Genomic DNA, 17,870 nt, shown 5'->3' on the forward strand with positions numbered 1-17,870 from the left:
ATAAATTAATAAATCATTTCATCTTTCTCAAAATGTCATTCTAATCTATGTCTAGTTGTGAGGGCATCCCAAAAGGACTTTGCTTTTAATTACAAGAATATACTAATTTAGGTATGAGGTTAGACATCTTAATCCAAGAGTCTCCGATTTGGATAAATCTATAACTACAATTGCACGTAAAACATTGAACCAAACAATAAAGTGTGCTTTCTAAAGCCACTGCCGAACTCTGACCCATACCAGACATCAGCCCTAAGATAAGTGATCAACTATCCCTTCATTCTTCGTGATATTACATGGACACGAGACATGAATTATAATCAATCTCATGGTCCAAGATTATGCCGATTTCCCAAATTTGTGATGATGCCATTAAAATGGGTTAGATTTATCTCTTGAAGTTATACCATAAAATCCCGAAGTTTTACACGTGTAACTGAGGAAAGACTTAACATTTTTTTTGTTGGTATTGGCCATAACTTTGATGTAGAGTTGTCACTCTAGCCCATTTAATTAGTTTCATGCTTAACTCTGTTATATTTCTTGCAAAATCAATCCTAAAATTGGGTATAAAGTCCAAATTTGGTCCTTGTAGTTTGCAAAAAAAAATTATACCAAATGCCAAAAAAGTTACGAATTTACACTAAATATCCCTATAGTTTAGGACTGATTTTGAGATTTTCCGACAAGAATAAGATTATCCAACGAGACTTTCCGTTAACAGGAGGTTGCAATTGAGGGCATGAATTTGTCCGCGATGGGGTAGAGGAATAGAAAGGTGAGCGATTTGGAGAATGAAGGGGTGGTGAAGGTTGTAACAACCATTTTTCGGTGATGGTGAGTTTTCGACAACAAGGCTCTCCGACGAAGCTAGAGACAACGAGGTTGGCTGGGTTATGGTCACAAGGGTGGGGCGAACACATTGGAGGCCTCAATTTATGGCTTAGTAGCGGTTCAATGGTCAATTTTGAAGTTGCAGGTGACTGTGTCAATAGAAGATGATAAAGTTAACGACAATAACCAATTTTATAAAAAAAGATAACAAAATTAACTATGAAACTAACTAAGTGAATTACACCACCGATAAGTTTACCAATAAATTATAGCTAAAACCAAATACAAAATGTTAGGTTTTTTTTTTTTTTTTTTTTTTTTTTTTTTTTTTTTTCAAATACACATATAAAACTTAGGCTTTTTTTTTTTTTTTTTTTTTCGGGTACAAGTCATTTATTTTTTTCTATTTTATAAACAACACGTTAATTATTCTTACGGACTGGCCTAAAATTTAACATTAAGTAGTGTGTAGTCTGCTGTGGTTCGAGTTGAGAGTCGGTCACTAGCTCTCACTCTTTCTCTCTCTCCATCTCTTTCTCTGTTCCACTCCTACTTTCTACCGCAAATCTCTGATTCTGTTCAGCAATGGAAGCAATGCACCTCCGTAGCATCTCCATCTTCCTCCTCCTTTCTCTCGTCCTCTTCCATGGCGTCTCCGCCACCACCATTATGATGATAAACAAGTGCCCCCACCCAGTTTGGCCCGGAATCCAACCTGGTGCCGGACAACCAGTCCTCGCGCGCGGCGGTTTCAAACTCCCCCCTAAAAGATCCTACACTCTCTTCCTCCCACCCGCCTGGTCTGGTCGTCTTTGGGGCCGTGAAGGCTGCGCCTTCGACGCTTCCGGCCGAGGAAAATGCTCTACAGGAGACTGCGGTGGGTCACTCAACTGCAACGGCATGGGCGGTACCCCACCGGCGACTTTAGCCGAAATCACCCTCACCGCCGAACAGGACTTCTACGACGTCAGTCTCGTCGACGGGTACAACCTTCCGATATCTATAACACCATTTAAGGGTACCGGGAAATGCACTTACGCTGGGTGCGTTAGCGATCTAAATGTGATGTGTCCGGTGGGATTACAGGTCAGGTCGCATGACAAGCGGCGCGTGGTTGCCTGTAAGAGCGCGTGCTCGGCGTTTAACTCGCCGAGATTCTGTTGTACGGGGAGCTACGGTAACCCGCAGACATGTAAACCGACGGCGTATTCGAGGATCTTCAAGGTGGCATGCCCGAGGGCTTATTCATATGCATACGATGATCCGACAAGTATTGCTACTTGCACCGGAGCTAGTTACTTTCTCACTTTCTGTCCACACCATTAGCAATATTTTTAATATAATTATGTATTTCGATAACATAGATTTTTAGTTGAAGTTGGATCTTTTGTGTTTTTTGAATTATGTTTTTGGCTAGAATCGATTATCTTAGATTCGGTATGTTTTGTCTCTTTGGCTTTTTGTTTCTGAAAAAGCAAAAGTTTATAATATAATTTGATTTCTGAATTTGTATGTGATGGAGACATAACATGGTGGAACTGGAGGATTCCAACTATTTAAATAATGTTTGACTACTGGAATGGAACCCTAAGATCGTTGAGCTTTTCGACGACGTCGTTTGGGTGATGATATGTTAGTGGGCCGAATGCTCTATTGGGTTATATGGCCCAAGTAAGGCAGGACTTATTAATTTAGCATATTAGGTTTATGTTAGTGGGCCGAATGCTCTATTGGGTTATATGGCCCAAGTAAGGCAGGACTTATTAATTAGCATATTAGGCTTATCTTCTAAGTTTATTGTTTATCTATATCTATATATCTTATAGCATTTGATATATAGCATTGGTATTTTTTTTTTCAAATCAAATTTATTTATAACTTTTTTTTTAACTACTACAACTCAAAGGTCTTTTTAAAATTGATTTAACATTCAAAGGTTTATAAGTTATAACTTATATTATTATATCCAATAAGCATTTAATGGAATGTTTACTATAAAAATATTAATATTATGGATATACAAATTTGTAAGTTGTATATGCAAATTATTTTTTTATATTTTTCTTGAATTTTAAATTCTTTTAATACAATCGTTGTCGTTGTGTGTTGTAGTTTAATCATTAATATATATTAGATCATATATATTTTATCGATTATATGTTATATACCGTGATGTGGATAATTAAATATGATTGTTTGTTTTGTACTGTTTCAAAAAAATATCTAATTAAAAGTCATGAATATTTTATATTTTCCATGTAAGTATGAAATATATAATTTTTTCTTTTCACCACATGCATTTGAAAACTTATATTACTTTTCAATTTAATTCTAATAATGATTATAAATTGGTTAATAACCTTAAATAAATGCAAAATGTAAATTGTAATCCTAAAATTAACTTAACCTCAATATTAAATTAACATATTTTACTTCTACTTATAAAATTATGATTTTAACTTTTAATATATTATATTGAACTTATTAATTTTGATATGTTGTTCTATGTGAAGAATTGTCGGTTTAAAATCATAATTTTTAAATAGTTTGTATAAAATACATAAATAGTTAATTTAAATATAGTGGTAAGTGTTAACTTAAATATAAATTTTAATTAAACTTAAAGAAAATCAAACGACTATTTTGTAATTAGTTAAAAGTTAAAATTTTAATGTGACATGTAAAGCCTAAATTATAATCCCAAGTTAACTAAAATATTTCCTAAACTATTTTTACAAAAAAAAAATAATTTTTAAATAAGTAGCCTACAAATAACTTACAACAATAATAGTTAAAAATATCATTATATAAAAGATTATATTGTTATCTTTAAACACAAAAACAATATTTGATGTTTTAAATAACTACGATAATAGAAATTAAAAAGCTAATCAAATAAACATTTAAAAACTAATTCATCGTAATAACAACTACAAATAACATTAAACCGTATATTCTACTTAATTGGATTTATGAGTAACATAAGGGTAGAAACTATTAAGAAGTTTGATATTATATAGTTTTAATATATTATTATATAATTTAAAATAATCAATGTTTAATACTAAACTATGTATATAAGTATAACATAGGTAAAACATTTATATGTGAAATGAAGTTTTATTTTCTATTAGTTTATTATATCATTATAATTGTTTTACTTAGTTGCATAAATTGATAAAAAAATATCGGTAATAGGATAAAGAATCTATAGTTTAGCAAATCTATTTGTTGATTCATTTGGTATCGATTTGGATTGTGATTTTCCTATGACGTCTATGTTAATTTTTCTAGACATCCAAGTAAAACATCCTTGGAAATATTTGTTATAACGATGATATATTCAAATGATATGCAATGCTTGGAAAAGTTCAAACCGATATTTGTTTGAAGACGATGATGATTATGGGTGTGTTTATCAAAATTAGATAAAAGAAATTGAAGTGGTAATTTTTACTTGTATATAAATATTCAGCAAAAATATTCGCAATCTTTTGAAATGTATAAAATTAGTAAAAAGATAATAAAAACAAGTATATAAATACACTACATTTTAAGGGTAAGCTTGTAAATTTGTTATAGTATTTAAGAGTTTCTTTTTGGTAAATACTACTTGAAGTAACTTTTGGATTATTAGTTTTTGTTTAAAATAAAACTAAAAGATCCTCCTATGGAACAATTTTTTTTAAAAACTAAAAATTAGAAGTTTTCCAAAGCTCGTAAAATGATCATGACATTCCATGTTTCTCTAATGAAGTCATGAAGAGGATAATTATTATAACATGATAGATTATAATATTATAACATGACAGTTTCTTTTGCAAAATCGTAAATTTGGTGTGATATTTGTAGTAAAAACCTTAAACACATGAATTTAAAGTTTGATGTTCCTTGTCATGATATTTGTATGATAATATAGTCAATCCTCTCGTAGTTGGATCATCGAACTCATTCAAGTTACGTTATTCTTAGAACCTTCATATACTAAAAAAAACGGATCACCGAATTTTTATAGTTCACTTACTTATCTATCTAATCTTGTTTTAGAAGTTAACAAGAAAACAACAAAACCTAATGAATGTTATTGAGAAGATTCATGTGTTGATTTGGTTTGCTAACAATTTATAAATGTTAAGAAGACTTCTAAAAGAATAAGTTATACAACTAGAAAATGTCTTTAGACAGATGCATATATGACATTTTTCTTAATGTTTACCACATTAAATCTGTAATTGATATTTTCATATCTACTAGGAACTGTATATGTAAATACTGTCACAACTAGCAAATTTAGGGTTCAAATGATGATTCATGTACACAAATTTCCTCTATGTAACCTTGCAACATCAAATTAGTGAAATTCAAACTACAATGTTATTTGAATACATATGAGCGTACATTTAAAATCAAGTTGAGATAGCCTCTTACAAGCCCAAAACTTGATTCAATAGCTAAACCCAAACAATTTTAGGCCTTGACCCAAGAATTCTCGGCCTAACACCGTATTGGACCAAAAACTCTTCTTTGAACCTTATTGGGCTGAAAACCCTTTTATTGGACCTAATTAAACCCAAAAGCCCATACATACTCCAAAAAAACCCTTCTACCTTTGGGCTTCAATGGACCGAAAACCTCTTAATGGGCCGAGCCAAAACCCGAAAGCCCATGAATTTAGCCCATTATGGTCGAAAACCACATAGGGTTCGGTTAGGGCATGAGCAAAAAAAAAAAAAAAAACAGAAAAGCAAATACCAAAAGTGTGACACCTCACTTATATCCCACAAACCTCTAGGTAAGTAACCACCATGTATCCATGTAATGGTACTAATGACCACCAAATAACAAGGAAGCAACCCCCCCCTTTTAAGAGAGAGATCAACCAATCCCACACCCCCCCAACACACACAAAAATCATTTTCAACCCATTCTACTCTCCAAACTCTCTCTTTTTCTCTCAAATTTTCGTAAACCACCTTCAAGAGAAGTTACATCTTCAAGTGGTCCTAAGAAATCTTCGTAAGTTTCTTGTAAAACTCAAGTGATTTTATACACCAAAAGGTTAAGATCATCACATTTACACACAATTTTCGTGTCTAGCTTCTTAGGACATCACCCATTTTCGAGGATCTCTCCAAGCTCAAGGCTAGGCTCAACATTTCTTCTTTCTTCTTCTTCCTACAACTCATGAAAAATACCAAGTTGAGCTTCATACCCCAATATTTTTGTGTTTTTCATACTTTTCAGGGGGAGAATAGAAGTCAAGTCTCGCTTACCCTTTGGATAATTGCATGCATCATAGTTATGGGTTGAAAATGGAAGAAGTTCTTGAATAAAAAGGTTCTTAACACGTGTTAAAATCATAAAGTAAATGTTGATAACATCTTTGTGTTGTAAAAGTTTTATGATCATGATTGTACACTAAAAAATGGCGAACATATGAGTGTCATGCCCAAACATGTTTAACTCTTGGACATATGCATTTTTAACTCTTATATTTTACACAAATGTTTGAATATAATAAATCTCAAGGTTATTATATGTGTTTTGTAAAAATAGTGACATATTAGAGTAAAAAAAATAGAATATTTTGTGTTACAAAACTTACAAACCGGTTATGATGTGTTAAACAAACCACAAAGCTTGATATTTTGCTAAAAATAAGTTTATTAGTGAAATAGTCGTAACTATGTGTCACTATTTTGATGGCTTAAAATCGGAGCTATTATGCTATTTTCACAACATATGTTACAATTAGACATGTTCACTGAAGATTATTTATAAAAAGTATTATGACTAATTTAACCAAAATGGTATACAAAACAGAATTTATGACAGAAAAATTTGTGTGTCATAATTTTTCTATCATAAAGCTTTTAAAACTTGTGTAGTAAACGGTATGTCGTAAAAGCTGTAAAACGCGTGTCGTAAAACTTCAGTCATAAATTCACACTAGTAATGTCATTTTCATTATTCAATAATGGGAGTCAAAGTTAATGTAAATCCGTTAAGGCTCTAGTGAGACACTGTCTTCACCGTACCTACCTAGCGTACACCTTAAGTCCCGCATTATAACCAGAGTCTCCTGGAGGGAGAGCGAGACCGTTGTGTATAGATCTATATGGGATTGACAACCCCATACCTCAACTGTTCGCTACAGTTAGACCAACAAGTCTAGGGTGACAAAAGTCTACCAATTCCGATGCCTAAATAATGCCATTTAGGCATAACAGTCATATCAAACATGGTTATAAGAACTCACATAGGGACTAACAAAAGTATCTTGGTTTACGGGAAGCTTACACTTCACCGATTTTATTAAAATTTAAAACTGCATATCATTTTTCAATACACAATGTCACACCCAAAAACCGGAACGACGGAAACGTTCTGGGGTGGATGACGTCATGTCAAGTATCACAACATATGCAGTATAGTAATCAAAGTACAACAACCATTACATTAATAGTAAGAATTTTACATAGGTTACATTGCATAGGAACATCAAAGTAATACATAAACTAATATAGTTGCAGCTCGGTACTAAACTGTCTTTAACAAGCTCCTGAGATGTACCTGTCTATTGCTAACCTGAGAATACAAGTTATTTTGAAAGCGAGTATCAACATTTTTATAAATGCTGGTGAGTTCATAAGTATTTAGTGTCATTTGTGTAAGTAAGCATTTTATTCAAAATAACTTTATAAAAGTAGTAGTTTAGAATCAACGGTGTATTAGAGTCCTTTCCAGAAAATCCTATATTTTCTAAATAAAACCAGTCTTCTACCAAGACTTGACAGAGTTATGTTTTAAAGAGTAATTTTTCCCTGAAATACTATCATTACCAAAATACGGTATTTGATTTTAAAGGAAGTCGGAGAATATCACTAGTAAAAACAATAGGGAAAATAACATATGCCTCAGCAGGAAATACTGTTGACTAAGGAAAAAGAAATCATAGACTCCAGGAGAGTATCGAATGAATGATATGCCTGGCTCAATATAACATAAGGAAATACAGACCCCAGATGGTATCAAATGTACGATACGGCTAGCAAGGTCTAAAACAAAGAGTGATCCTAAGAGTGTTGTTTCAGAAATACAGTGTTAATTCTCATTACCTTAAGGCCATGAATTATAAGGTAAACATGGAGATACTCGTAACCATACTGATTGACACTAGAGTACTTGACGCCCTGCAAGCGTCGGAATAAATGTGACATTTGTCACCCCTTGGCTTGGTAGGCCGTGGACTGTAGCTAGCAGTAAGGGTGCGGGAGTGTCAGTCCTGTATAGATCTATACACACAATGACCGCTCTCCCTACAGGAGACTCTGGTTACCAACTCGACGACGGGGAGATCCGTGTCTTGAAGATGCATCTTGTATTCTGAGTACTAATAGAGGCGCTGGAGAAACGATAAGACTCGCGTATGAACTAACTCCTGTGGAATTCTCATACTAGAAAGATTCAATAGAACCTCCTAACTATTCCTATAATAGTTACTAGTGTCTCTGATCTATGAGTGATGAACGGAAGGATGCCCTTGCTACCCAAGGCGATGTAATGGTCGAGAGTGAGAGAGAGAGAGAGAGAGAGAGAGAGCTTTTATGTCCATATATGTATACATGATATATAACTAATGTTTAAACGACCTTTGGACGGATATCCGGTACCCACCAGACCACATCCAAATGAGGAAAAGGAAATAGGGCTAACTAGCCTTCCTAAGTACTTTAAACATTATTTATATAACTATACAAGTACAGGCATGCATTTAACGAAGTAGAAGCATAGAAGCATGGAAGAAAACTTTGAAGAAAACTTTGGAAAACCTTTACATATAAGAAATTTACGACTTAAAGTCAGTTTGTAAAACAAGTTTGAAAACCGTTCATAAACACGTTTATAATTTGATAACACAATATAAGTAAGGAAAACCTTTGTTTAAAACACTGCTGTAACTGGTTTAGAAGTAAAACAAACAGCACGAGAGATACTTTGAGAAAAGTCTTAAACAAGTAAAAATGATTTTGGAAAGCCATCTATAGTATTATACTTGGTAAAACAACTAAAAGTGTGATAAATCCTTGTGCATGCGGGTTATTAATCACATATGATTGATATGATAACTGGCATGTTTAACTTGTATTCCCCCCCATAAAAGCATGTAAAAACATTTAAAAGGTTAATTCAGGGGTATGAACTCACCTGTTGTAAGTGGATCGGGTGAAGGTGCCGGTTGGGTGCTCGGTGTCAAATAAAGACTTGACCACACTTAGTGACCTATTAACATATGACGACATATGTTTACATACAATTAGTAAATATAATACTAATTAAACACGTATACGCATCCTAAAGTGCGGAAAACACTTTGGTTAAGTGCTAGGAGTGTCCCGGGTAACATCTAAGGGAGTGTATGGCCTAGATAGGGAGTTTACTCTTCAAGAGTAAACTCTTTATAGAGTTTATGGCCCTAAGACCATATCCCCATGAGTTTACGGCTGTAAACTCATGGGTGATGGTGTTCTAGGATGCTAAATGGTCTTATCTCACTCATAGAATTAGGCTAGGTCCAAATATAAGACATATGAATGGATTTAAGGCAACAAATGGACCATTTAAGGAGTTCACGGACCTAAACAAGGATTTTGCGACCGTAAACTCTCACTTGGTCAGTTCCTTCATGGATCTAAGCCTTAAATGATAGAGTATAAAGTTCTAAGCATTATTCCAAGTCAAATGGGGGTGTTAGGGCATCATTTGGCCACCTTTTGGGAGTTTACGGCCCATGGACCAATCCTAGGTGGGTTTACGGCCGTAAACTCCTATGTCCAATGATTCTTTGATGTTTAATGCCTTTACTTCAATGGTGGTTGCTTCTAGACATTTTCCAAGGCCATAGGAGGTGTTTGAGGGCATTTCTAACACCTTAAAGGGTGTTCACGGCCTATGAAGAGGGGTTTACGGTCCAAGAGTGTTCTTGGGCCATAAACTCATGTTTACTCTCCATATCATAAGGTTTTGGTGTTCTAAGCTCGAAGGTGTAAGTCCACAAGTCATATCTAAGCCCTAGGGGTAGTTTAGAGGGGTTTTGGGGCTTAAAAACCCCACTTAAGGGTGTTCACAGTCCAAGAGTGTTCTTGGGCCGTAAACACATAATTTGGCCCCTATTTGATGTATTAAACACGAATTTGCATGTTAACTAAGCTACACAACAAGTTAGGATAGATTACTTACTAGTTTGGGGTTCGAAATGGGCGTTTTTGGCTCGTAAACAAGTTGTAGAGAGAGAGAGAGAGAGTGTAGAGAGAGTGGAAAGAGTGTGAATGGAGTCCACTCCTCCTTATATAGGGGTTAAGCTTATGGCTCAGTGGAAATCTACCCGATACTGACGTTAAACGGGGCTTTTTGGTCGCACCCGATTAAATGGTCGTATTTTGACTTGGTTGAAACTAAAACTTTTCAAGGGATTAATGAGGGTGTTTCCAATTTGTTTCAACCCCTACTAAGTCATTATAAAAGTCCCAAATTAATTAACCAATCCAAAAGGTTAACGGACAGTTTATTAAAACGAGGCTTATTAACGGAAAGAGGGGTTAAAAATGACGAAATAAGTTTCGGGTTGTCACATCATCCCCCCGTTAGAGGGAATTTTGTCCCGAAATTCAGGTTTAGGCAAGGAAGTAATCATGAACAATCGGGTAGAGGTATGAGGGCACTTCCTATTCGGTTGGTCCTCACACTCCCAAGTGAACTCTGGCCTTTTCTTGTCATTCTAACAACCTTCACTTACGGGATGCGGATTCTGTCTCGTGCAGTTAGCGATTCCTACTGGTTCGTCTACGAAGTTAGGGTTCCCAATGGTTTCTATCAAGATGAGTGGGATACAAAGAGTGACGTTGGGCAAACACTTATCAAGTCTAAGAAGTGGATTGATCTGGGGTGAACTTTTGGAATTTCCGAAAGTAGTAGTGGTCTGACGAGGGTTGGACCAATTTTTGTAAAGAATCTCGGATGGTCCTAAGCTCTCGGAAGGGTAGAGCTTTTCAGTACTTAGAACATAGTGTACTTCTAAGGCAAGATCATCACTGGCATGATCGCCATTCTGAAGTTCCAAACATTCTTTCCTACTGGGAGTGTAGTCCTTCAGGCTGGTTCTTAGAAAACTCGGGTTGTCTGTGGATTCGTGTTTCCTGTCAATTGGCTTTCAGAGGTTTTCTAGATCATTGGATGGATTGCATGTCTACAGGTATTTGTTTGCTGCAGAGTGTCTATCTCAATCTTGTGCAAAATGAACCTGCACTTCTGATTCTTGAGATGTTTCTAACGGAAACTCTCCGGGTCGGGGAGATAGGGTTTCACCAGATGAGTGCTTAGAAAGTTTTTAAACTTTACATTATCATCTAGTTAGCGCTTTCACAATATGATCCCTAACGGGAAAGGATCATGCTCTTACTTGCCTTGCTGTTTCATGAACAGCTGGCTCTGCTCAGGGCTAACTCAATCCTTAGAGATTTTCCGAAGTGTTGGACTACCTCGGGAGGTGGTTCTACTATTTCTGAATGAGATAGTATTCTTGGAACACCTATTAGTCTAGTGAATCTCTAATACATGCCCTATTCTGTAAGGCGTTGGTTTATTTAAGTTGTAGAAAGCGCGTGCTCTTGTATAACCCATCGACTAACACCTAGACTGGTGTCAAGTCTATAATGTCTTCGGGATCTGGGTTATAAGGCTTAATGCAGCTTAATTTCGTACTTTGATCAAGTATTCTTGGCTGTGGAGGTTATCCTGTGGTTCTTGGCATTCTAGTGTTCACTTCGGAGAATGCAGTCTATCGTTTACAGGGCAACAGTGACTTCTCCCACGTAAGGGGGGCGGAGTGTCCTAGGCATTACTCGTCGGTAGCGGGGTGGACGAAGTGCCTGAGTAGTGCGAGCATCTTCCGCAACTACTCTTCCGAAGGTTCTGAGTTTTCTCGATCTAGGTCAAATCTAGTGAGTATAGGGTTCCATCACTCAGAATTTTAATTTCCTCATCCACTCTTCTCAGAGTTTAACTTATCGTAGCTTCCAGGGTTCCGGGATATCCGATGAGATGCTTAATTCGGGGAATTAAGCGTGAATGGATGGTCGTAATCAATGTCCTTGACTCTTACGACTCAGATTTCTCTACCAACCGAGGGTGTTAGCTACTATGTTTGGCTTAATCGAGATGATAACAATTTCGGATTTGTGGTCATTATAGTAGCTCAACCCACTGTGGTTCTCTTGACTCTAGCTCCTATTCTATGGAATAGGATGAAGGGTTTTACTATGAGGTTCGTGGGAGAGCTCATACTTGGATTAAACACTAATACTTGGTGTATGCAAGCCGTATATAATTGAGGTCGACAGGATGTTCAGTTGTGTGACTCCACCCCAGACCCACAACCCAACGAGAAACAGGGAGTAGGGAGGAAGCACACATCTTAAATATTTTTGATCTCAATTATATACCACTCTTATGCATATACTAAGTTATAGTATTCAGTCCCATGAGTTCTATCCTCTTGATTTATGAACCTGATTGCGAGGTGCGAGGGGTCTTTCTGGGGAATCCACGGAGTATGCTTCGTGTGGTTATCTTCTTTTGGAATACCTGCAGTGTCTTTCGCTTCGGTTTCTATCTGTCTAAGAAGGGTTGGTTAACAGCATGCAGTACCCTTCTCCTGGGTACTTCGGAAGGTTTGAAATGAGAGTGACGACTGACGGATCGTATTAGTCTTTATTATTTTTATTTTGTTCAGGTTCGGAAGAACCTTTATTTGCCGAAATGGCTACGGTGAAAGTTCTTTTTACACAGCACTAAGGATTTACACATGGTTGCACGAAGTCGAACCATGATTGATAGAGGCATCGACGTTGGCATACTTCGACATGATATAGAATGAGGGTCGATAGGGTCATGTGCCGAACGGGCACACAAGTTCTAGGCGTCTCGGGTTTCGTCCCGTGTATCGCTGTGGCGGATACTTGGACCGATAGAGTCGACGCAGAACTGTAGAGGGTCCTGCGTGTTTCTGAATAGGGTACCTTTCATGAATGGATTCTTACGAGGCCTTTCTATAATCGCCTAACATATACTAGTCATGTATAATTAAGGTGGGGAGGACTATTGACTGAACGACTCTGCCCTAAATCCACAACCAAACGAGGAACATGAAATGAGGCGGCATTCACTCACTCTAGGTCTATCCATCTCAATTATACATGGCCGTAACGTATATATCTAGCCATTATAGTTTTACCTGATGAAATTTTAAATTTTATAACCGTGCTGCGACTTTCGCTTTAACGGGAAAGTAATTACATTTAGAATTAGCCTTTTAATGTTTTCGGTTAGTTATCTGAGATTGAGAGACGTACCAAAAATCTACCGGGTTCCTTGATGCTTCTCCCTAAGCATTAGAGTTAGAATCCTCCTGTGTCCTTGTCTTTTCTTTCAGTTGGACAGTCTCTCTTGAAGTGTCCAATCTCACCACATAGACGGCAAACTGTATTGGTCGCCACATTGGTGGTTGATATAATAAACTCAACCGGGGTTCTGCAGACGCGAGCAATATACCCCTTCCTGTTGCACCTAGCACAAAAGAGTTCCCGACATATACCATGATGATGGTAGCTACACTTGCTGCAGTGGGGAAGGTTTCCTAGGTATGGTCTTCTTGAAGTCGGGATGGAAGGGTTGGCAGGGGTATTGACTGTCTCAGCTCGTTGCCCTTCGGAAGGTCCTTGAGCCGAGGTACTTCCCTCCTCGATCTTGAACTTTCTCTTCAGTGGAGTTGGCTGAGGTTCTTGGGTGGCTGGGTACACTGTGACAACCCCCAGTTCGTTCTATTATTTGTAACCCTTTCCATTAATAAATTCGTTGTTTTCAAATTCATTTGCCGTTTACGCTATTAAATTAAGTCATTTAATTTGTGGTTGCTATTATGAGTTAATGGGTGTCCAAACACATTTAGAACTCATATTAACACCCCATATTAGTAATCGGAAAATTTTTAGAATCGACCATATCGGATTACGGCAACTTAATCGGGTACAACCAAAAGCCACGTCTAACGTCGGTATCGGGTAGAATTCCACCGTGTCCCGAACTTAGAACATATTTAAAGTGGATTAAGCTTCCATTTGAAGCTTTTGCACTCTATCACTACTCTCTCTAACCTCTCTCCTCAATCCAAACTTAAGGTCCAAAATCATCAAATTAAGGCTCCAATTCATCAAGGTAACCTCCCTAACTAATAGATTACAATCCTTAGCCTTCAAATTCATGCTTAATCTTTGAAAAAGGACCATGTTCATGTGTTTAAGGCCCTGGAACATGCTTGGGCCGTAAACACACATAAAAGGGGTTTTTGAGCCTTAAAACCCTTCCAATCCACCTTTGGAGCTTAGATATGGCTAAATGACTTAAGGGAATGTAATTAGAACACCTTGAATCCAACTTTTGAGGAGTAAACATGAGTTTACTACCCAAGAACATGCTTGGGCCGTAAACTCATCTTCATGGGGAGTAAACTCAAATTTGAGTGTTTAAATGCCACTTAAACACACCAATAGCCTTGGATTAAATTCTAGAACCAACCACAATCGATTTAGGGGCCTTAAACATGATGAAAACCCTATCTTTAGGAGCTTACGGCCGTATACCCCAAAAGAATGGGTTCCTGGGCTGTAAACTCACATAAACTAGTCAAATGATGCCCTAAATCCATTCTAAGGCTTGTAAAATTTGTTTGAATCACATGTGATTGATCTAAGGCCACCAAATCATTAATATAAGAAAGGTATAGGAGCTTACAGCCGTAAACTCCTAGTTTAGGGCCGTAAACTCCCTTTGATGGTTCCTTTGATGGTTTAACTCATTCCTATGCCTTAGATTAAATCATAGCAACCTTCCCCAAGTGTTATTTGACCATTTAGCAACATAAAACCCTCATCCATGAGTTCACGGCCGTGAAATCATGTGGAGTTGTTCTAGGGGCCGTAAACTGCATGAAGAGTTTACTCTTGAAGAGTAAACACATTATCCAAAGTCCTATACGTCCGTAGATGTCACCTGGGTCACTCCAAACACTTGATTTGAAGTGTTTTCTTGTATTGGAGTGTATACCATTTCATATTACATAGGAACCTCGCACGTTATCAAGCCCCGAACTGACGCTTAGCATTCAAACTGTCACGTTTTCTCGCCTGGTGAGTTCATACCCCTACCCTTTTTCAATGTTTTTCACTGTTTTCAGGGGGGAATACAAGCAAAGTACAAGGAATACTTGTACTCAAAAACTTGTTTTACATGTTTTGTGTTTCATATTTCATATGCTTTTAACGTTGACAATCGTAACAGATAACTGTTTGAACTTACAGAATACATTACCGTAGTATTTGTGAAAAACTTTATAAAATGTTGTATTTTATATTTTCACAAATGGGTTTTCCACATTTTATCAGTTAAAAGCATAACATTTGATCTTTGAACATGAAACTTAGTACACTGTTTTGTCCTCGGTAACACTCCACAGAGATACGCGAGTGGAGGATCATTGTTTGTAACAGTATCTTTCTATATTATTACTAGTAAATTTGTTATTCCTATAAATTGGAGACACGTCCTCGGAGAACACTTCACAGAGATACGCGAGTGGAGGACCGCACCCGTATCCAGAATCTCTTAGATAGGGAGCGTGACTTGAGTGTATAGATATATACGAGGTTGAATACCCCACACCTGGCTGCTAGCTACAGCCGAACTGAAAGGTTCAAGGGTGACAAAAGTCATAAGGTGATGTGGACTACTAATTGCCATATCTAGTCTATCGTATGGTTATGGAACTCGCAATTTAGATAACAGAGATTTACTTAATAGTAATAATGAGTAAAGTATCTAGTTTACTTGTACATATTAGTTTTATATACGTGTTAAAACTAATACATTTCACAAGGACAACCAGGTTTTCAGTATACATCTTTCACATTTCGGATTAGTAACCAACTTTCAGGAAAATATGGGATTTTCCTGGGGAAACATTGTACATAACCAGATTCGTGTAACAAACCAGATAACTAAACCTTACAATTCACAAGAGTAATCATGTTTTCAATGTACATCTTTTACATTACATTTCGGATTAGTAACCAACTTTTAAGAAAATATGGGATTTTCTTGGTGCGTAACTTTTCAGAAACAGAGAGGAAACAAATACATTTTTAGAAAACAAAACCGCTTATGAACTCACCAGCTTTATGCTGATTTTCAAACTGCTTGTATTCTCAGGTTTGCATTAGACAGGTACCCGATGATCCTTTTGACGAAGACGGAGTGCGTTGAAGACACGTCTTACTTTTGTCTGTATAATTACATATGTATCTCGCTTGTAATACTTTTTACTTTAAAACAAATGTAAAAATCTTTATATGTAATGTAATGTTTGTTTACTTTGCTTACTATGTACATTGGATTTGATACTCAAAGTGGAGTCCGCCCCGGAAACATTTCCGCCTTGGGTTTCGGGGTGTGACAGATTGGTATCAGAGCCATGTTTATAGTGAACTAAGTATACCAAACCTTACATGGTATAAAACTATAAACACTAAGGGGCCTAAATGCTCTGAACTAAAAGTATACTCTAAATATAAGTATTTTCAAAAAGTATATAAGTATACCTAACCGTCGAAATCCGTAATTACAAGTAGAACAAAACATAAGTAAATGGGTGTTGTGCGCTGCGGTTAAACCTGAGCAGTTATGTAGTCGTGTCTAGGATCAATATAGCCTGGCCAACTATATTCATTCGAGACACGGCCAACATGTGCTTGGGGTTGACTGTAGTGTTCGGCATGCCTACAACTTACCCAATACCAAACAATGAGCCGTCGTCATAGTGAATCATGAAATACTATGGGAGTATTTCTAGAACCAACTTCGTTATAGAAATCCTCATTCCAACGTTGCTCCTCGATCATTCTCTTAGCGATAATTTATCTGCCTTGAAAATTCATTCCTGCTTTATCGCTTAATAGAATTCAATATATGTCATATCTCTTGATTCAATTCAGAGGACTTACCATCCTCTCATTCCTGATCTTTATAGAACAAGATGCCTCCAAGAAAGAGACCCAGCTCAAAGAACAACAATCCTCCTCCGCCACCACCTCCTCCTTAATTTGACCCTGTGATGTTCCAGGCAGCTGTTAATGCCGCGGTGGCAGCTGCTATGTCGCAAATGAACCCCGGTGGCTCAGGAGGTGGTCCCCAGCCTCAAAACCAAGAAGATAGCTAGGGACACCGAAAAGAGGGTTCCTATAAAGATTTCATGAACGCAAAGCCCACGTCCTTTGATGGCACTGGAGGTGTCATTTCCCTTTCTCGATGGTTCGAGAAAATCGAATCTATCTTTGAAATCTGTGCCTGTTCAGAATCTAACAAAGTAAAGTTTGCCGCCTGCACCTTTATCGATAAAGAGCTGACTTGGTGGAATGGCCAAGTCAAATCCCTAACTCTACCTGTAGCCAATTCTATGGGTTGGGAAGCCATGAAAGAACTCCTTCTAGCTGAGTACTGCCCTCGGGGCGAAATACAGAAGTTAGAGCACGAGCTCTAGAACCTGAAGATGAAGGGTTCCGATATTGCCGCATACACTTCTAGATTCGATGATCTAGCATTACTCTGTCCAGGATTGGTTACCCCAGAGAGTAAGAAGATAGAGAGGTTCATTTGGGGACTGACCTAGCCAACCAAAGGAAATGTTTTATCTACGAGGCCGGATACATATGACAGTGCCAAAAGCTTAGCCCAGACTCTGATTGACCATAATGATGACCACGAGGAAGCAACCACTACTACTGAATAGACCAAGAGGAGTGGTGAGAAAAGGAAGTTTTGGAAGAAGAAGAAGGGTCAATCTTCTCAGGGATCCTCAAAGAAACAGCAGACTGTAGCAGTCCATGCTGCTACTACCCTTGTTGCAGCTGCTTCTGCTGTGGGATCCA

The 17,870-nt window shown here is 37.1% G+C and overlaps 1 protein-coding gene across 1 annotated transcript; it reads left to right on the forward strand.

Moving 5' to 3' along the window:
- Positions 1 to 1,285: 1,285 nt before the first annotated feature.
- Positions 1,286 to 2,340, forward strand: LOC145102929 (thaumatin-like protein). The gene has a single exon (XM_079040448.1). The coding sequence runs from the start codon at positions 1,420 to 1,422 to the stop codon at positions 2,158 to 2,160; it is 741 nt and encodes a 246-aa protein (XP_078896574.1). The 5' UTR covers positions 1,286 to 1,419; the 3' UTR covers positions 2,161 to 2,340.
- Positions 2,341 to 17,870: the final 15,530 nt, after the last annotated feature.

Source organism: Lactuca serriola, chromosome 4 (assembly GCF_051521515.1).
Source record: "Lactuca serriola cultivar US96UC23 chromosome 4, Lser_US96UC23_V15, whole genome shotgun sequence".
NCBI classification, from domain to species: Eukaryota; Viridiplantae; Streptophyta; class Magnoliopsida; order Asterales; family Asteraceae; genus Lactuca; species Lactuca serriola.

Excerpts from the sequence above, each read along its gene's own strand:
- LOC145102929 (XM_079040448.1), top strand. The coding sequence starts at position 1,420 with ATGGAAGCAATGCACCTCCGTAGCATCTCCATCTTCCTCCTCCTTTCT.